The sequence below is a fragment of the Wasmannia auropunctata genome, unplaced genomic scaffold (assembly GCF_000956235.1).
Source record: "Wasmannia auropunctata unplaced genomic scaffold, wasmannia.A_1.0 LD336023.1, whole genome shotgun sequence".
In the NCBI taxonomy this organism is placed as follows: Eukaryota; Metazoa; Arthropoda; class Insecta; order Hymenoptera; family Formicidae; genus Wasmannia; species Wasmannia auropunctata.
In genome coordinates this window covers 183,137-204,575 of record NW_012026867.1, presented here as the reverse complement: position 1 = coordinate 204,575, position 21,439 = coordinate 183,137, and the positions used below count along the sequence as shown (strand labels likewise).

Sequence of the window (21,439 nt, the reverse complement as noted above, 5' to 3'; positions counted from 1 at the left end):
TATATATATATATATATATATATATCGATAAATATATCCCTTTTTAAAGGTATTAATAATAGAACAAAATGCGAAACGAAAAGAATAAGAGAAAGAAAAGGATTAAAGAAAAAAAAGCAGAGAAAACAAAAGATAGAAAAGGGAAAATGAATTAAGAAAGTAATATAATATATAGGTACATATAATATCGAAGCAAGGAAGGAAGGTAAAAAAGAAAGCGACAATTTGAAAAATGTAAGGAAAGTAATGAGAAGATTCATGATACGAAAAAAATGAAAAATATAAACTATTTATTAAAGAGACTTTTGTTGGTTAGTTTCGACTGGCTCTTAACACGAATTATTTTGCCACTCTCTTTTTGGACTGGCTTTGAAATACAATTTCTTCTAATTCGTTTGATTATATCCGTAATATAATTATACATAATATATTATACATAATTATATATAATATAATTTGTGGCTGAGAATCACGATGTTAGAATTGCCAAGCATATATTTAAAATAATTGGAAATAAATATTATTTACACAATGTTTGTGTATCTTTTTTTCATCTTTTGTTTCATTCTTAATTTGTTTTATTTTACGCGTGTTAATGTAATAATGGACAATTTATTGAATTCATTCAAAAGTAAGTGTTAAGCTAAAATTATATAATCAAATACTAATCGAGAAAATTCGGAAGTAATTTAATACAATTGTTGGTAGTTCCAAATGGTTAGGTCATGAATGATTATTGCATCAAAGCGAGAGATCAAAGTATCGGACAAAGGAACAAAGAGCATACTCGACAACACCAGCTCTCCAAGGGAAATAAACGGAAACAGCAACTCGGCATTCACACACACACACACACACACACACACACACACACACACACACACACACACACACACACACACACACACACACACACACACATATATAGCAGATCGGGAAGAGCGAGAGGGAAAATGTCGGTCGAGGGAAATTATTAGGTGGAAAAGAAAAGAGGACGACACACGTACCTAAAAGATAAACGACGTTAGAGTTAAAGTGAAAAATTTAGAATTAATTAGTCGTAATATTATCGGTCACGCGCGTAAATGTATTTGGAAACGAGCCGAAAATCGGCAATTTGACTCAAATCGATTTTTAAATCGTCGTTGATTTCGTCGTATCGCTTTGCTCAAAAAGAAAGAAAAAAAGTAATCGAGACGATTCTTGAAACGCGCTTTCGAAATTACGATATTTCTATCGTTTACTTTTTACTCTCGATTCTCCCCGAGCTCGCGTCAGCATCTTCGGCTCGAGAGTGATATTCCAAATTCGCTGTTACAGTCGATTTTCGTCGAGGTACGCGCTAATAGACGGATCCGTGATCGAGAGGTCGAAGGGTGCGCGAAACGTGTGCGCGCGCGCTTCCGTCTTCGACGTTTTCACGATCCGTCGTACATCCGGTGTAAGAATTATATTTGATCTATATGTATATATATGTACACGCAAAAAATATACACTCACAAACATATAACACATAGACGTTCACACGTACACGACACTTGCGCGACACGCGTACGCGTTGCGCGCGTGCCACGCGCACGCAAACGTACGCGTATGTATGTACCATTATTGTATCACGGCGGTAGGATAAAATGTTGCATGTTGTTTCTATAATATGTGTTTTACGGATTGAGAATCCTTTATAGATGTCGTGTGTGACACAAGGCTTGACACGAGAGAAAGACAGACAGAGAGAGAAAGAGAGAGAGAGAGAAACGGGAAAGATTCACACCGTGGCTTGCTCGCGCGCGCACGCTTTCGAAGAGCAACGCGAACGCGATCGTGTAAACCGGATATAATCAGGATCATCCGGATTAGTTAGAATGAAATTCGAGTAATTTGAATTTTTCAGAACACGTTACTCACTTCTAAATTGACTAATATCTTCTAAATTAAGAAAAACGTGATGATACAAAAATTCTACGAAGACAGAAAGTCGTGTAGACGAGGAAAGTCTCGCACGTTTTCGATTCGGTTCTTTCGGCAAACGATTCGAACATTCTTCGAAGGTTGGCACTGATTTGCGGAAGATAAATTAGTGTTCGTCAGATTAACAATATTATGCTACGATGATGATTCGACTGCGACATTCGAAGCTGCACGTTCGAGCACGTCGAAGCGGACGGATTAGTCACGGTGTGAACGGGCTTTCCGTAACGGGGAACCTTCGTTATCATTCACGTCACGCGGGCAGCGAGCTCCAGGACAGATAAAGAGAAAGGAAATCGCCGCTGTCCGCGAGAGGGGAGTGAGGGAGCAAAATTGATGTCATCACTGCACCTACACCGCGCGCAGAGAGTGCACTGGCAACTACTGTACCGTTTGCTCGTATAGTATATAATAGTACTATACCGTAGTTGATAATGATTACATAGTACATGTATCACGCACGCATAAGCATATTTAAAAATCGACGGAGCAAAGAAAGAAAGAAAAAAAAGAAAAAAAAGCAAAAAGAGGACACGGCAGAAGGGAGGGGAATAAAAACGAAACACGAAGGTGGATGAACAGGAAGTAGACACACGGCGTAGCGATGTCGCAGAGCGGGACCTCGAACGCCCGGGGAACGAGAGCGGCTCGTTTCCCGGCCGCAACTTATAGTACAAAGTAAACGTAATGTTTAAGAGTTATAACAAAACAGGACAGGCAGGATGTGTGGATTTTGTAAACTTACTATACACGCTGTAGAAAAAAAAGGAGAAATAATTATATAGGTAAACACACATGAGGAAAGAAGAGAGAGCGAAAAAAAGAAACCAAGTGCGCCGCGCGGCCGGACGCGTCGGTGACGAGGTCTCGTCGTCGAGGACCGTTTCCGCGCGATCACCCTCCGCTCATGGAGCCCAAAACGCGATCACGATGAACGATTTTTCGCCGATATACCCCCTTGTATACCTCAACATGGGTCCCGTCCGATAAACGTCGAGCTGAACGCATTGAAAAACGCGTCGACGGCGAACCGTTTCGCCGTGAGCCCCCCGGAGAATCCGTGTCGTAACTCCCGAGACGCGACGAGATGAGACATGTCGCGCGCGCGCGTCTATCTCGCTCCCCCGTTTCTTATCTTATCAACACAAAGACTGATCTCTCATCGTGGCGACGTACGCGAGAACACTGCCACAGGGGCCGGGCCGGGACCTCCGCGCCAGCCTTGTCGCCGATCGCGTTCGAATAACGGCCCGCGGCCGCCGCAATAACGGATCACAATACTTCGTCACACACTAGTACAAATGCTACCTCACACACGACATACAGGGTGCGCACAGAATGAAGCTTACGAAAAAAAAATATCTCTGTGTATAACACGGTAAAGCGATAGTTTGCAAGATCGGACCAGGATCGCCGCGTCGCGCCGCCGCCGTCGGTCTCATTTCGGGGAGGAAAGGGAATAAGGGAGAAGGCGGTAGAAAAAAAAAATAACGCAAAGGGCTGTTATAATGATCGGGGACAGGCCCCCTTCCGCTCCCTGGAAACGGTGGTGTGCGGCGCGTCGCGCGAATCCTTTTCTCTCAGGAATATATGAAAACCAAGTACAAACTACAAAGTATAATAGTCGATAAGGTTCTTAATAAACATAAATCAATGAATCAAGCGATGCAATAGTCGGGTGTATAGTCGGTGTGTTTGTTCGTTGAAAGACCTCTTCTCTCCGATGTATATTCGCCGGGAGTCAAATCGCTATACGATTGATTGACCGTCGCGGCGAATTCTCAATCGCTCGCCATGGAAATCACCATCGGACTTAATTGCCGATTTCTCTCTCGCGATTTTCCCGCACGACCAACCGCTGCCCCCCCCCCCCCCGCGCGCGTCGAGAGACGATGCGCGGTTACGTCATGAGTATACGCATTATAGCGAGTCCACGCGCTTCTCTCGAGTTTCCGTTACGCGGATCCTTCTCCCGCACAATTAAAACGCCCACGCGCGCGCGAATGTTCTCGTTGCTACAGTATATATTTATTCTTCGTTGACTCTTGTTTCACGTCCAGCGACGTTACCGTTTTCCTTTCCTTTCGTAGCAGCGGCACATCGCCGACCGTTCTGTTCGATTTCTCGTTTGACCGTCGCTTGTATCCCACCGAGTTTATGTTTTTTTTTCCTTTAATATATACGTAGGACGTAATGTGGTTACTTTAAAAAAAAAAAAACGTAATAATATAAAAGGAAATTCCGTACAACATAGACGCAAATTAGGGCTTTTCACTTTCGCCTCGGTGGACGCGAGACTCACCGTCGCGGAATCCTCTCCTTCTCTGATCAATCACCATTTTCAGTTGCCGTTTTCTTCTCTTTTTCCATTTTTTCTTTTCTTTTTTTCACGCCGTGTCGGCGAAAAAACGCGAGTTTCTTTTTGGTTGTTGGACGCGAGTTGTTTACCCTAGTACTCGGAGAATACCGAATAGATCAAGACTTTTCGCCAGTGCTCACACGTACATAGACACACGCACACACGATGATACAATATATTGATATAAGTATACGAAACCGCTTCTACCTCAGACTCCGTATCTATATATATAATAGTTACGCGCATTACCTACGGTTCCTCCGGTTTCTCTGTTTCCGCGAAGTATTATTTTCGTTCTTCGTTTTCTCTATTCACCGCCGCATACTTACGCCCGAGGTGAAGTCGTAGGTATGCCGACGTCACAGAGTGGACAACAGACGAATGAGATTTATACGTAAATATATACATATATATAAATACATATATATTTAAAGAAAGAGAGAAATAGATGAGGGAATATATATATATTATATATATGCCCGTGTCGGACCTTCCACGATATCACATACCCCTCCCCCCTCTTTTACCCGAGTATAATGTAAATACATCCGTTTATATTTATTTATTTATGTTTCTATGCGCTGGACGCGTCTATGTTACACGCAATTACAAATTAATTGATAATCTATCCCTATATTAATAACAAGAGAGAGAAAGAGAGAGAGAGAGAGAGAAAGAGAGTACACTCATTTTTTCAATATAAATATATATATAAAAGTATATATATAAATACATATAAATAGATAGTTATATATCTAATATTAAGGAATACTTGTTTAGATCTTAAGTATATGATCCCCGTCGTCGTGGTCCCGCAATGCGACTGCACATCTCTTCGAGAGTTGAGGCAAACTCTATCTATAGTAAAAGCAAAAGCGAAAACGAGAAAAAAAGAAGACAAAGAGGAAAAAAAATGTGACGTTTTATGCGTTTATTATCGATGGCGCGGTGCACGTCCGGCGAGCTTCTTCCGCGCGCCGGAAATGCCGCAATTGGCCCGTAAGTCACACGGCGGACGCTTCCCCGCGTGTTTTTTTCGCATTGATCTGACAAGTTGACCTTGCTGCGATCGAGCGCCGCCTTCCGGGACTGCAAAATCTCTCGCGCGTCTCGACCGCAAACGCACATAATCGGATTCGCTCCGATTAAGTGGACTTACGTAAGGCCGAGTCAGATTAACGCGAATCACCTCGATTTCTTGACACTCCTGGGTCGCGTCTGGGCGCGACACAAGACTTGTCGCCGGACAAAACGATGTCGTCGCCCGATAGCGCCCGAATAAAGGATGTCGTTCGATCTACAGATCCCTTTCTCGTACGACTCGCGCCACGTTGCTTTTGTTCGCACCATTTTCTCGTCCCATCGCGCGGATGAAACCTGTCGAGAAAGTTATTTTCCGGGACGGACATGAGGCTCGCGGCGTGCGCCGCGAATACGTGGTTACCAATTTTTGTTTTAAGTTGAGAGATTAAGTTTACGTTACGTAATTATTGCTGTAAATGGGGTGGAAGAGAGAGAAAGAGAGAAGAGAGAAAGAAATAGAGAGAGATGCGAGGCGCCGAAATCGGGCTCGTTTATCTGCGGCACAAGCGAGGCGCGCATGGGCATAGTTGCGTTTTCGAAAATACGAAACGACACTTCGCGAGTTATTACGAACTATTTTATTTATAAGAGGCGACATAGGTATGCATGCGCGTGAATATGTGTGTGTGCAAATGTTTGCGAGGAAGAGAGCGAGCTCTAGAAAAAGCGATCGATGCGAATAGAAACAGATACGAATTCGCGTGATGCGGGAAGAGACGAAAACCGAGAGAAGGAAACAGAGAGTGAGCGAGCGAGAAAGAGAGAGAGAAAGAAGAGTGTATGTGTGCGTGTGTGTTTGCGAATATGTGCGAAAGAGAAAGAGGCAAAAACGCGGAAGTGGGATAGGAAGAATGCCGAAACTCTGCCATCGCAAAACGATCCCAGACGGGAGATTGGGGTTGAAAGAAATCTTTCGAGGAGAGAACGTGTAAAAAAAAATGTATAAGTTTCTTTTTTTTCTTTATACTCCGAGCGCGGACAGGGTGGCAGGGATTCGTGGCTATGCCGTTGAGTGTAACTCACCCTTTTTGTTTGTATAAAAATTAATCGAAATTGAATTAGATTATTAATAACTGTTCGATTACTGTAAAACAAAAGAAAACTTTACCATTAATTATAAATTACAAAAAATTGGAGCACCATGGATTTTTTTTATTTGCGACCCCTGATTGTTTCCTCGTATCCGTTCCCTAAACCATAACGCAGTGACAAGTCATATACAAATAATCACAAACGAATTACGTGAACTGCAAACATTATTATTTTTACAATTGTATACAATATAATGTTTTAGAAAAAAATTCATCGGATCTTATTGTTAGTTAGACGAACGATCTAAAATTATATCGGACGCGCGTTCGGCCATCGCGACGAGAACTGAATTCGGCGTGCCGGAAATTGGAGACGGCACTACGCTGGCGTCCATTATCCTCAATCCACTCACGCCTTTTACCCTAGGGAAACGTAATTATAATTTTATTACAATTACTCCACTCATCCCAGATCTCGTCCTTTAAGACGTCCTTTAAACGCTCCATCGTTTTACCTTAATTCCTCATCTACGACCGCGTCGTCGTCGGCGCCTATTCTGCATGTGCCACACGGATGGTGGCTCGTGAGTCCTGCGATTCTCATGACGCACTCCGAATAATCGACGTCTCGATAGTCCTGTCGCAAATGACGGCACTCTTCGAAATCGGGAACGTGGACCTTCGCGCCGTACTCGCGGAAGAGTCTCGTATTGAGAGTCTCCAGCGCGAAGTTTATAGCTTACAATACGGATAATCGTCAAAATTAGTTATCGTCAATTTAAATTAATTCACGCTAAACAGGTGCAAATAAGTTCTACGATTTACTCTTTTCACGAGAGTAAAATTTGTCTCGACATGCGAAACGATCACCTTTACCTCCATACGTGCACGTGACGTCGTCGGGATCCTGAAGATACGCGGGATTAATTTTTGGAGGGTCGCGGATGTCATTTGATCTCAACGTTACGCTTCCGCGACTCTTCGGTTGCAAACACGAAACCAGATAAATAAATCCCTCGTGCATGCTGTCGTTGTACGACGGAAATAGCGACCTGTACGCCTAATGAATGATTGTTTATTCTCCTCGATCGTACAATGACCATTAAATTATAAATGATAATCACTACGAATATAAAATAGAATAGAACGTTATAATTAGACGCGACGGAAAATGCGGTTGTCCGTCGAAAAACAACAACTACGGCACATTATTTTAGCTAAAGTCCAAATATATAACTGCTAGGTGGTTCATTCACCTCGGTCTCGAAATTTGAGATGGCCTTGAGCAATTTTTCCTCCGCGGACGCCACTCCGAAGAGGAGGAGGCCACTGTTATTAGCACGCCCAAATCCCATTACGCCGTTAGTGGCCAACCATCCTTTGACATGCAATGGAGAAAAAGGTATAACGGCGAGATTATAACGTCGATCGCGTTATGGGAGGGGTGTCTATATAGGCATCGCAAAGTAAATCACAGCGTCGTTATTGGCGCGTTATCGCATTTACCGGTTCCGAAGGCGAAATAATTGAACACCTCGGGTACAGTTTGCAGCTTCACGAGCGTGATACTGACGCGTTCCCGCAGATTCACGTAAACGGGCACGTTCAGGTGATCGAACAGATTCTGGCCTACCCCCGGAAGATATTGCACCACGGGTATCTGGAGAGATCGAATTTATTGTTATGCTCGAAATTCGAAAAAGTTTGACGATGACGTCCCGATTTATCACCTTATGCTTTTTCAATTCGTTGACAGGCCCTACGCCGGAAATCAAAAGTAACTGCGGGGTATTGATAGTGCCCGCGCAAAGGATCACCTCCTTCCTCGCGCCGATTCTCCCGACGGAATCGTCTTTATATATCACTTTAACGCCATCGACTTTGTCATTCTTGAAAAGTATCTATAGCGTCGAATAAAAAAAAAATAAAACAAAAAATGTATATCTATATCAACAAAATTAAAGAGCTAAAATATACAAATAATTATTTCTATAACTTATAACTTATGTATATAATTTTTTTAATATAACTTATGAAAATAGTGGAGTATGTTTTCCGAAAAAAAGAGATGGTTTATCGAATATTTTTTTCTTCCCAGCGTGATATATAAAATAAAAATTATTGAGACCTTGACGACGAGTGTATTCATCAGGATATGCAAATTCTTGCGATTCCAAGCCTTTCGCAAATACGCGTGATGAGTACTCCATCTGGTTCCCTTTTTCGCGGTGTACATCGCTTTCCGCAAGGATACGTTATCCAACTTCAGCGATTCCTCGGCCAGGACGAAGGCCTTTGTTAAGTACTCTTCCTCCGGCATCGGGATAACATTCATAATGTCGGACACTTTTTGAAAGTAGGGGAGCAGGTCGGCGTGCGACCAACCCTTCGGCCATTTCTTGTAGTCCTCGGGCCTCCCGAAGGAGTGAACGAGATAATTAAGCTGCCCGCTCCCTCCAAGACCTTTCCCCCTCGGGCAGTTTTGTTTCTAAACAAACGTGACCAATGAAGGGCTTTGCCACCTTAAGGCAAAATGCGCGATTCCAAATTCGGGAGTGCGAATTTTCGAAATATTTTTATACTATAAAAATATGTCTTACGAGATGTGACATGATCTTTTTGATTAATACTATTATTATTCGTCAGCGTATGAAATGTGCCATATTTTCGTGCTTTGTGAGAGTTACGCTACATGGTAGGAAATTTTTACAGAAATCGTTCTCGCGAAACGGAAATTCCTTCACCAGAGGATAGAGCTTTAATTACATAGCCGTGGAGCCCTCGGGACGAGAAGACTTGCGGCTCCGTTTGGTAGGCCCAATCGACCTCGGTGCCTTGCATCATCGGCGCTAAGAGCGGCACAGTCGATAGCCATCCGAAGTATCCGCCGGCCTCCACAAGCAAAACGGTCACGTTCGGCATTTCTGAGAGCCGTGATGCAATCACGCAGCCAGACGTACCCGCGCCGACTTGAACCCCGACGCAGCAACGAGAAGCGCAGTTTTTATTATAAGTTTCAAGTGCAAATGTTTATTATAGATTGTACGTCAAATTCATGTGCGGTTCTTCTTCTTCATTAAAAAAAATGTTAGCGGTAATACAAATATCAGCCGTCGAGATTATTAAATTAAATTTTGGATATGCAAATTTTTATATAAATCAAAAATATAAAACAAGCAGAAGAACTTGAAGGCAACTTTATAATTTTGCTTATAGAAAAAAGGAGATAATCGTATCGGAATTGGTATTTCCTGTCTGTTTATTCTAAAGCGTCTAAGAGGCACCTACCAATCTAGCACAATGCGATTTGCGTTAATTCTCTTTGATTAAAAATCGATGCTGCGTGTTTCGGAATACGAAGCGGAAGAAGAAGAGTGCTGGGACCGCGAGGGGTGCCCGCGACCCGATAAAACGTAAACCGGGAAGCGAAACTCACCGACAATGTAGTCGTAATGGGTTTCGGGATTAACGATTACGCTGGCCGGCTCGTTGAAGTGATAATGATAGAGCAACGACGCCAGCAGGATTGCGATCGAGATTGATATGTGGCCCCACATGGCTCCTCTCGCTGAAAATCACACGGAATACACGTCCGGCCGACGGTCGTCGCGCGATAATACTGAGACAACGTGCAAGACAACGCGGAACTGCAGCGGCGACCGCACGTTCGATCCCGATATTAAATTAGTAGCTCTCCGTTCGTAATCGATACTAGTCTATAAGTCTCACTCTATAAGCGGTCCGAAGCATCGCGACAACGACCGGTAGCGCGGCATCGGGAATACATAATTGCTACGTCGAGTAAAACTATATCCGTTGCGATAGGCCACTTCTATTTAAAATTTATAATTTCTATTTTTTATTATTTATAACGCTCTTCTACACACATGCCCGCGCACATACTCTTTAAAATCGTTGCAATATACCATTTCATTTGTTAAAATTGAAATTGTACTGTTTGTTAAAGTGAATTATAAAGAGATAATGCCTTCAAATCTTTCTCATTATAATTTTCTGTTAAGAATTTTTTTATTTTAAAATATGTAAAAGATGCCATCCCCTTTTTATGGTCCTTTTGCTGCTTAAGAGAAGTTACAAAAGTTCAGAGAAATGCAAAGCAAAAGTCGTTTACAAATGCAAAGTTGTACAGTTTATTAAATTAGTTTTTTTTAAAGTAAATTATGTCCATTGCTTGTGCAGTAATCTTTATTAACAAATGTGCAGTACAGCTCTACCTCTTTTATCATTCGAACACTAATTGTAAACCTGTGTTAAAACACAAGCATCATTCACAAGTGGCTATTTGAAAAGAAGCAAAATCAATTACGTAACTTATATATGTATATTTATCGTGAATATTCATATCAGCTTGAACTTTGAGGCGCCCTTCTGCAAAATGTATCGATACATGATATCGTGATTATTCTCTTCCACCGATAACTTTCCTGTGCCTCCATCTGTTTGTCCATTCAGGAACACCATAATAAACACACATGCCCAGTGCCCACGTGCATCGTGTCGGAGTCACTCGGAAATCTCGGAATCTTTCACAACCGCTCGCAAGCTAGCTACTCGCAACATGCGTATAGAATCGTGTTATTTCTGCTCGTCCCGGATATATCCGGGACATGGAATTCAGTTTGTAAGGAACGATTCTAAGGTAAGAGCTGCGCATTTAAGCTAATATTAAATAACACGCTGAACTTGTAGAGTGACCGGAATATCGCGTGTATGTTACTGCATGTTGTTAATGTCGAAGTGAGGTTATGTATCTTATATAAATTGTAACAAAATTGTAAATTCTAAAGTTCTCTATGCAATTGACGTCTCAGATCTTGTGTATTTCGTACTTATGAAGTTTGAGAGAGAAGAAAATTAATCTCTTCGAAAAGAATTATCGCTTTCGGTTTTTCGTAGTTATGATTTTTGATGATTCGCGGCTGGTTTCTGTTTGTCGAAACGATATTGTTGCATTTTGCAAATGATGTTACAGATATTCAAGTTCTGCCGCGCGAAATGTCACGCTGCATTCAAAAAGAAGAAGAATCCCAGAAAAGTCAAATGGACCAAAGCCTACAGGAAGACCGTTGGCAAGGAATTGGGAGTGGATCCGTCGTTCGAGTTCGAAAAGAGGAGGAACGTGCCCGTCAAATATAACAGAGAATTATGGAGTAAGACTATCGAGGCAATAAAGAAGGTAGAAACTATCAGGCAGAGGCGACAGAATCTACACATTATGCAGCGATTACGTAAGGGAAGAGAACTCGAACAAGAGAAAGACATAAAGGAGGTGCAGCGTGACCTGTCTCTCATCCGCTCGCCAGCCGCTGGCCTTAAAGAAAGGAGGAAACAGGAAGAGACAGCCGAAGAACATGAAGAGATGCACGTAGATGAAGATTCTAACAGTGAACTCGAAGCCGAGGAAGTGGAAGTAAATTAAATCGTTGTATATATTTTTATTTACCCCTGTCATTTCATTTTCATATCCCACAAATTACTTCCACTCTGTGTTAATAAATTATAAGTTATAATATACGTTATGTAATAAATCTATGTAGATATAGATTCGATTTTTGTTTGCGTAACAAAAAAAAGCGGAAAATCATCATTGCAAAAACTATAAAAGAATAAAAACTAAAAAGTAATTTTTTTTAACTCCAAATTCGTCCCATCTGTTATTTTTTAATGTCAAGTTCATCAAGACAGATGAAAAAAAATGTTCAACGATATTTTAAACTCTGAATTTTCTTTTTCATCTGAAGGTCCATGTTTCAAGATTTTTTAAGAGATTTCTATAGATGGAGCTACTAGGACTAATCGTGAGCAGACTTAAATGTATTCGTATTTAACACGTACGATATGTTTAACTTGTACGATCTCTATTAACGTCCATTCATTAGATCCGTTTTATTGTCGTCCATGCATTTTGCAAAAGACATACCGGCCGTATAATATTCCCGTCATCGGGAACATTGTAATAAGAATAAATAATGTTCTCCCATTATATCACACAATTGTACAATAGGCGCACATTAAAGCTTCGTGTTTCGACATCAATCGCCTGGCATTGTGCACGGGTATCGTATCTCTTTTAACACGTTTGGTACATGTTAAATACATAATTATGGAACCAATAATACCCGCCTCGATATTCGCGCGTATCATATCGTACTGACAATGAGTAACTCGAATAATACGTAGGATTTATTGCATGTAATATGCATAGACTTTTGTCATAAATCTAAATGAAAGTGAGAAAATGGAATTTCTTTGTGTAAAAAGATTACAAGACAAATTACGTACAGCTTAGGAACATCAGAGAGAATATTATAATGCTTAAGAGTCCAAGAGATGATTCATTAAAAATAAAATCCTTTCTAATGTATTTTTAGAAAATCTTGAAGGCATCTTTATAAGACTTTTGACCACACATGTTGTTTCACATGTATGTTAAAATTAATCCCTCCTAATTCATATCGTAATAAATTAAATGGGATCTCTAAGTGTCTCTCGTAGAGAAAAAGAAAGAAAAAAAAAGAAACGAACAGTCTCTCCGTATTCAAAATTTCTCTCAGCGGCCACACCACGGGATCCGTGCATCGCTTCTTTTATGACACGGGCTTTCATAGGACCCGCACGTCGCCGAGGTGCGACCGCGCCTCGATGACACTGTAAACACTCGCAAGGTGTTTCCAGCAATTACCAGGCAAACCACGGCGCGATGTTTGCCCGCGAGCGAAAAGCCTTGTAGGACGCGCTCAAAAGGGAGCACCGCGACCGGCTTCGGGGCGCGGCACTCGTGTTACGCGTACAAAAAAATATTTTCACGGGCGTGAGCTTGCAGATTCCGGAAGGAGGAGGACGCGCCGCGACCGATCCCTTCGACGAAACGATCTTTTTGAGCCTCGCCGACGGCGACTTGTAAAGGCACTAAGGACTGAAATCGCCTGGTAACGCGACACTGATCGGGTCCGGATCGATTGGAGAATTTGTAGACGACAAACCGGCGGTTCTTTTTTCTCATATCTACGTCGGAAATGTCACATCGTAATGTGCACTCTATGCACGTGTAAATCGAATTAACAAAACAAAGATTTCGTTCTTTTATTTAAAAAAATAATAATAACATAAGATTAAATAGCGCGATAAAATATTTAAAAGTAATAAAAAAAGGACAAATCGCAATTTTTAGAATACAAAATACACTCTTTACGACGTGCATGCGAGAATTAAATACGTCACGTTCATGATGTTCAAGCGCATCTTTCCCGAGTATCTCTCGAGGATCCCTCGAGGGACCGCGTGCGCGAGGATTTCGTACGGCACCCGAAATTTGCTTCGCGGCCACACGCGATGCGGTGCGTCGGTGTGTTTGCTAAGGAAACAGCCTGCAACACCGGAATACATGACGCGCATGTTACGAATCGTGATACAGCGATACTCGCGTGCGGCCGAGTAACAAAAGGAAAAGCGCGTCGTCGTTGCATCTACTTCAATCGATTGATCAATAGTCCTTCTCGCGTATTGTACGTCTGATAAAGCCATTCTCGTGTCGAACAATGTCTTAGGAACGATCATTTTACACTACGTGATAGGGAGTTATTTCTCTCGAGGAAGAATTTATATACTTTGCTACACGCGAGACACAGTTAATTAGCGGAGATATTTACATTATTACTTCATCTTCGTGTAAAGAATAATTTTCAACAGGTGTACGTTTCTTTGTTCTATTATTGCAAGAGGCGTCAAGTATGTTTTACGAGTATTCACACGATTTTTTTTTATTCTCGCAACAATTGATTTATCATTATATTATTTATCATTATATTATAATAATTATGATCAAGATATATGTACCATTTTATTGTCCATTTAGCAATTCCCTTTTATGTCACCCACGCAGCTCCGGATGTGAGAAGGCCAGGAAGGTGAGAAGGACATGAAAAGAACGTCGAAGCCGTTGACAAAACCGACATTATCCGGGTCCTGCCAACGTTTATGTAATCGTCGTCGCGTATCGTAGGAAGGTCCTTGTAATAACATCTACTGAGGTCACGAGAGCAACATAAATAAATAAGGTGACCGCGCGGACGATTGGAGAAATAGTTTGCCCAGATTCCTGAGTCTCCGGCATTCGGTTGAACAATATTATTTTATGACGACTCCAACGGTTCTGGAAATACCTTTAGATCTCACCGCTGCAGTTCGTAATTGTACCCGCGTGTATACGTGACTCGATTAATTAATACGCGGTGCGCATTTCAAGGTTTACGAGACGCCGATAATCGTGGAACCGCCTTTTAACTGTAGTATTTGTACACACAACATTTTTTTATCCACCCCCGTTAAATCTGGTGTGAATCGCGCGGTCGCTTTCACAGTGAGCTACATTGTTATACCAAATCGACCGGAATCGTTAATCTTCCGGTATGTTTTCTTAACGCCGGTATAGCTTCATTTTCTCGAGTTCGGTCGCGTGGAAAGCTATAACGGTTCGAGCTCGTAAACATTACGGTTAAAAGGCACTAAGCTCTGTCAGACGGCGAGGCACGTTTAATTAAATTTCGATGTCGCGTCTTATCACAATGGGATTCAAAATGGGATGAATCTACCGATAAAGACCTAACTCACGCCGCTTTCACAGTCCACCGCTTGGGAATTCTCTTTTCCTTTTCTCTCTTCCTTCCCCCCCCCCTCTCTCTCTCTCTGCTATGTTTACAGGGATAGTGAAAATATAACCGACACATCGTTAAATTCAAGATACAGTTGTTAGATATGTTACTTTAAAACATTTATATTCAATGTTTTTTTGAAACTGAATTCTTATGTGACCTTTTTAATCCTTAGCTCGCCATATATGGATAGCTCGTCGTTTGGTAATATTATTTATTTTGTCACACCTTTATCATGAAACACAAGATTCAACTTTCTTTACATTAAACTCTCCGATCTAAAAGTAGTCGCGGTTCCTTCCAAGACTCATATAGCAAACGCAAGAGACTCCGGTTCACGGACCCAAGAGGTCCACGATTAGCTCGATCTCAGTGATACGGTCGGTGATTTGCGACAGTGCAGTGACTTGCCATAGCGTCGACTGTTATCTACGCCTAGCGTCTCGTCCGTTTCTCTTAATTTGGGCCCACGCACGGTGGACAGACCTCGAGACCCGCGCTCACCTATGTACTTCGGTCTGATGGGGCTAGATAGCTGGGGCAGCGCGATCACCTGGCCATTCACGACCGATAATGGATAAGGGGGAAATGCCAAGTGTTTCCGAAAGCAGCATACCTAATTACCTACCCAGAGGGAGAGGATGCAGCCTATACCGGAGAGAGATGAATGTTTGACATTCCTGTCGCAGCCCCTGTTGATAAGGCTTTTGGTTACTGGACAATCGGTTCGGATTAAAATAGATCTTGGATTAAAGTAGAGGTGAATGGATAATTGGCTCTGCAGCGTAATCTGATCGAAATAACGACAAAAGTAAAAAAAATAACATTATGTTACAATAAATGCATTCATAACTTTATTTGTTTGAAAAATAATAAAAAGAGGACTAGCGAGCCTGACTCGGTGTCAAAAATTATTATAATTCAAATATGTTTAATACATGGGAAAACAAAACCTAAACATTTCGACCTTTAAATAGCGGTCATCCTCAGTAGAACTATTTATAATTGCAGCGTCAACAAATGTTATAAATAGTTCTGCTGTAGATGATCGCTATTTAAGGGTCAAAACGTTTAGGTTTTGTTTCTCATGTATTAAACATATTTGAATTATAATAATTTTTGACACGAACACCGAGTCAGGCTTACTAGCTCTCTTTTTATTATTTTTGATTTTGATCTTTGAGCCGATCTTTAATCTTTTTAAGTTCTTCTTTGTAATTTTTATTCGTTTGATTATTTCATTTCTATTCTTTTGTATCTTACTTTAATGTTGAAACATTGTTTTTGTTTTAATCGTTATTTTTTTTTTCATATGTGGAATTTTTATATTTTTATTTTGTTTCCTTTGTTATTCTATTACGAGGGATTGAATCGTACGGGACATTCTATGGGCGCATTCTAGCGCGCGTGTGCGTTCTCGCTTGCGTTCATTCGAGCACTGTCGCCGTTTAAACGGATTAGATGGGATCTCCGATTGAGTTTCCTCGACCCAAGTCGGCATTTGGATCATCCGCGGCGAACGTAAAGATGGTGTCGAGGCGACGGATTCGCTTGTTTGCACACCATCGATGTTGTCTACTATCCCGATCAACGCCGGTTAATGTCATCTTAGATCTTATCCGAAACAAGATTTAGGATTCGTCTGTATTAAACGCGATCGACCGTGAAAGATATTTGGAAAGATTTGTTTTATGCCCCCCAAGCTCTTCCTGGATCCCTTTAAAGCACTTGGATCTCGTCTACTCTTGATAAGCATTAAATAATCACGCGTGTAAGCCAATTAGAATTCTAAATATTTTAAGAAGTCAATAAAATTGCAGTAGTTAGCCCTAACGTCGTTCTTAACCCGAAGTAATCTCGTTCGCCCGAATAATCGACGTTTCAGGGCGCGTTGATACATTAAACATGAACATTAATTGTTTTAAAAAGTGTAAATCGCATGCGAAGGAACGCATACCTCGAGTGCCACGCACTTCGGTGAATTAACGTTTTTATGTATCCTATGCATGTGTTACCATGATCTTGTCAATATGGTTCTCAAACCGGTGGTGCATCGGGGCGCAGCTTTCTGTTAAACGCGCACGTCTGTGACATGTACGTGTGGGCCCGCATCTCGTTCATACGCTAGCCAAGCTGACTGAATTTCCGAGTACGCATCGACGAATATTATTTCGGCGAAGCAGTAAATCCGTATTTGGGCGAATTTTTCGGTGATGTTGTGAATAGAGTGGCTTTTATATACAGAAATTCTTCAAAGTATTGTATTTAATGATGGGAATTATCGGAATAATCGACAATCATTCCTTAGTAAAGATAAGTAATCGATAGCGAGCTTTGCCTACGACATTATTTACAGTGCTGTTACAACTTTGGTATTTGAATAAGGTGTGAATCTCCCGATGCCATCGTCGTACACAAGCGAGGTATTAATAATTAGCCAATCGTTAAGTCGCTTAACACGGGAGAGATATTGTAGACGCGGCACTGTGTGTTGCGCAAACGGCCGTGAATTTGCATTGCAAACTAAAATCAAGAAAAAAAATGTGAAAGTAATTAGCTCCCGTCTCTGACTTAATTATCAATCGTCAAGCGGTACAATTTATGGTACGGTACAGTATGAAGGAGAAGTCAGCTCTCTACGCCTGCGTGAAAAGCTGTGCGATTAGCGGCTTAAGTGAATAAAGTGGAACGTGATGTATGTCCACGTGTGTAGACGCATACATTATTAACATTATTTTTATCTGATTATTTTATTTCATTTTATGTAAGTAGATAAAGTGATAACTAAAGTCAATGTTAAACGTAGATACGATCTTATAAAGTCGCTATTAATTGTGTCGTTGACACAATTAATATGAAAAATAAATTATCGTTATCAGAAGAGATATCCTCGTGTATATATTTATTAATGTAAAGAAAAAAATGGTAATGTTAAAACTGTAAACTCTCTCTCTCTCTCTCTCCTCTCTCCAAAATTCGTGCAAAAGGGACTCTGTTCTTCGATGGGGCAGTCGTTTTTTTTTTTAGATAAGATAAAAGTTCATCCCAGGAGAATCTCAGCGTCTTGATAGATAATAATAGATTATTGTTAGCCACACACAGGAACTCGCTGTGAACTAACTGTTAACGCTAGGAATATTCTCACCAGGCGACGTACTCTCGCGGTGGACGTCAACGTAAGAGGCCCTCGATCATGTTAAAGAACGTCAGGTAACACCGGTGCGCACGTCGTCTTTTCTCCATCAAGCACGGCGACGAGCGACGTCTCAGCATGATATTACGCGATCGTATTTCGTACATTCGTTCCGTTCCATTCTCACGAGTAGCCAGGAACACGCGATGACCACGTGGCGATCGACGGGCGAATTGCGAAAGAAAAGAATACGTCGGGGCCGTGAAATCGCGGATTAAAAACTTGAAGAGGTCCGTGGAAGCGCGTCGCAATGGAGTTACCGGTGTCGAAAGCAAAATGTGCAATTATAATTTTCTTTTTTCTTTTATGAAACATTCTCGAGTTCGTCGCGTTTCCCAATCACGTCCAGACGCTCATTATTAAGATTATACCGTTTTTACATTGATATTTTGTAGAAAAAAAAAATAATGTCAGAAGGGGAATACAAGATTTCTATCGGCGAGTCATTCGTTTTCCTTTTCCTTCCTCATTACGTTTTTACGATCGGGATACGACCGATGATATACTAATGCGAGAACAGTAAAGTTTATGGCGGCAGCAACGGCGGCGGCGGCGGCGGTCACCCCGTCGTGATGGAATTATGTAAACTTATGTAGCCGCACGTACGACACGGCGCGTATTTACCGCGCGGCTCCCACAGGAGTCCGGGATTGTGGTAGCCGGCTCTCACGACTCATCCTTCGCGCCTCTCTTCGTGCCTCTCTAGGGAAGGAACCATCTTATGGAAATCCACTTTGTCAAGACGCGAGTCGTTTCGAGGCCCGACCGTGGAGAGGAAAAGAGAGAGAAAGAGAGGGAAGAGGCCTTTTTACAATCTGATACGTTATGGGGTACCGTGTACCATTAATTACTGGGACAAACAAACGCCGGCAAATTATACGTTCACGCGGCCACTTCACGGCCTCTTATCCGGCATCTTATTGTGAACGCCGTGGTTTATAACGTCGTGGAAAGGGATATCGGGATGCTTTACGCATCCCCGGCCTCTTTTCGCTCCTTTTTCTCGATTCCCGCGTAGATAGCTACCCGCGGCTTCGTAAACACGTCGCCCGATATGATAGAAGACGGGTTTTAGCATAGGTGTAAACGCGCGCGACGTCATTTAACAAATCCGGAGGAGAGAATTTCTATTTGGTAATACGGACTATACATATGTTGCACATATATCATAATTACCGATCTAGTCTCTCGCTATTAGTCACGCAAATAGACATTTGCCCTCTCCTCCTCCGCCCCTCCCACTATTAGAGAGTGCTATAAGTACATAGCGTTATAATATTATCTGAATGACAATCTTAATGGCGTAATTAGGGCGTTACAGTAACCACCCAGTAACGTTACCGGCTCATATATGGCGGGAGTTAAAAGTTTCCTCTTTGAATCATCCGGTTAATCGCGAATCGTTCCTCGACACCCACCCAGACGTTATTTTTCGCAATACTCTGAATCATCGGGGTACTACGCGTCTACATCTCGAATGGCATATTCCCAAAGGTAAATGTTCGTGAGCGTTCGATGGCTTTTCGCGAACGCCACGTGTGGCGTCGAAAACAACCGGCGTCAACGCCAGAAGACGTCAGCGAATCCTGTTTTAAGCGCTAGGCACACTATAGACCACACATTTCCATAATTAAATACGCGCGCGATATTTTTTTGCACATACATTTTCACACAAACGACCTGCTAAAAATTTTTAAGTCACTCCATAATTTGTTTTTTATATCTCTCGTGTCCCTGTTCTCCCGGCCTTGTTGGAACGACCGCTGTTTTCATTTAAATCAGGCTCTATCATCTGTAGCCGAAGGAACATCCGGTTGGGCCGGAATATACTCTGTATATGCACATCATAGTCTCTCTCTCTCTCTCTCTCTCTCTCTCTCTTTCACTCTCTGTTCTCGTTGCGCCACCGGGCGGAATCGCAAGCACGGAATGATCCGTTGTCGAGAACTTGGCGCTTGGCGAGAGGCTATCGGCCATCTCGGTGCACGGGACCGACCGGTTACAGTTTCCTACAGATGAGTAGGCGCGATGGATACACTGCACAGAACACGCCCGACGCGCTAAACGCGTCCGCGCATCCGGACTCGTATAAACAATTATTCATCCGGAATGTCCGACTTGCCTCTCCGCTTCTCGATTGACCTGAAATCCGCCAAAGTGGAGGAGGCTTGAGTCATTCCGCGTTGGTGTCTGACTTCCGGTCCTCCTAAGTCAAACGAGGAAGTATTTAGAGAAGCGCGCGCGTGCTCGCGCGCGTCTTCCCTCTCGATAACTATAAATATTTAACGTTTATCGTGCTAAATATTTAAGGAAAGAATGTATTTATGGTGTATAAGTAGACACATTTCTCGAGAAAAGGAAAGAGAGCAAGATCAATTAATACCCGATAAAAGGAGCGACGTAATCTACTTTGCGCTGACAAAAAAAAACGAATAACCGTCAAAAAGGCCGACAGATGAGGAGGAATCGGCGCGGCGTCGCACGTAGATGTCGTGTAGACACACGTCAACGCGATAGCCGGGATACGTGGCGCGAATGCGGTATTAAAAAGGGTTATTTATCGGCGGAGATCTGCGCGACACAACGGGCGGTTATATCCGCGCATTAAGATTCCCGGCGCGCCGAAGCGAAGTCGACGGAGAAAGAGGACCGAATTTCATCGAGAGACGCGCCGTCGGAAGACGCGGGAAGACGTACGGGTCGACGCGCGATGCGCGAGGCGAGGCGAGGCGCGCGAGGATTCACGGAGGTTCCCCCTAAATCGAACGACCGGGAAAATCGACCGGCGCGGCGCGGCGTTTCTTTCTCTCGTCTTATAATCCCTCTAATCTCCCCAATCAGGACGCGAGTTCTCCTTTACACGCGTGGCACGTACTACTAATTTATGCCCGTGCCTCGAAAGCGAATACGACGAATGGAAACGCACCGCGGCTCTCTCGGCCGACTTGTTGATGCTCCGAGAAAAAGGATAGATAATCGGCCGCCGAGGCGTAGAAAAATGAATTCCGACGGAATCACTTGAAGAAAGTAGTTAATTCTACTTGATAATCTCAACATTTTTACCGCGGAGATGCTTTATGCAGAATCGTTTCCTCGAAACTCACAGAAATATCAAACGGAAAATTTGCCACGA

At 42.4% G+C, this 21,439-nt stretch overlaps 3 protein-coding genes across 4 annotated transcripts in view; 2 read left to right on the top strand and 1 right to left on the bottom strand.

Annotated features, from left to right (window-relative positions):
• Positions 1-6,586: 6,586 nt before the first annotated feature.
• LOC105452955 (neither inactivation nor afterpotential protein G) lies at positions 6,587-10,032 on the bottom strand. 2 transcript variants are annotated; one of them, XM_011694520.1, is made up of 9 exons: positions 9,878-10,032; positions 9,208-9,410; positions 8,570-8,929; positions 8,172-8,342; positions 7,948-8,101; positions 7,698-7,819; positions 7,318-7,501; positions 6,957-7,179; positions 6,587-6,864 (listed from the first exon to the last, which is right to left on the bottom strand). In XM_011694520.1, exons 1-9 carry the CDS (start codon positions 9,996-9,998, stop codon positions 6,729-6,731), a joined length of 1,674 nt encoding a protein of 557 aa, XP_011692822.1. In that variant the 5' UTR covers positions 9,999-10,032; the 3' UTR covers positions 6,587-6,728. The 2 variants fall into 2 exon arrangements, with proteins under 2 accessions (XP_011692822.1, XP_011692823.1); XM_011694521.1 differs by having other exon boundaries at positions 6,811-7,179.
• Positions 10,033-10,939: 907 nt separating this feature from the next.
• On the top strand, positions 10,940-12,086 carry LOC105452954 (probable ribosome biogenesis protein RLP24). Its single transcript, XM_011694519.1, has 2 exons — positions 10,940-11,101; positions 11,435-12,086. The coding sequence occupies exons 1-2, from the start codon at positions 11,021-11,023 to the stop codon at positions 11,879-11,881; spliced, it is 528 nt and encodes a 175-aa protein (XP_011692821.1). The 5' UTR covers positions 10,940-11,020; the 3' UTR covers positions 11,882-12,086.
• A 3,739-nt stretch (positions 12,087-15,825) lies between these two features.
• The window catches only part of LOC105452952, an 81,093-nt gene continuing 75,479 nt past the window's right edge, over positions 15,826-21,439 (top strand). Inside the window, exon 1 of the mRNA XM_011694517.1 lies at positions 15,826-15,873. The gene's annotated coding sequence lies outside the window, so the exon portion shown is untranslated. The remainder of the gene's footprint in view (positions 15,874-21,439) is intronic.

Coding starts and splice junctions, on each gene's coding strand:
- LOC105452954 (XM_011694519.1), top strand. CDS start 11,021: ATGCGTATAGAATCGTGTTATTTCTGCTCGTCCCGGATATATCCGGGA. Junction 11,102..11,434: donor TTGTAAGGAACGATTCTAAG/GTAAGAGCTGCG, acceptor ATGATGTTACAG/ATATTCAAGTTCTGCCGCGC.
- LOC105452955 (XM_011694520.1), bottom strand. CDS start 9,998: ATGTGGGGCCACATATCAATCTCGATCGCAATCCTGCTGGCGTCGTTG. Junction 8,343..8,569: donor TGAATACACTCGTCGTCAAG/GTCTCAATAATT, acceptor TCGACGCTATAG/ATACTTTTCAAGAATGACAA. Junction 7,820..7,947: donor TTATTTCGCCTTCGGAACCG/GTAAATGCGATA, acceptor TGCATGTCAAAG/GATGGTTGGCCACTAACGGC.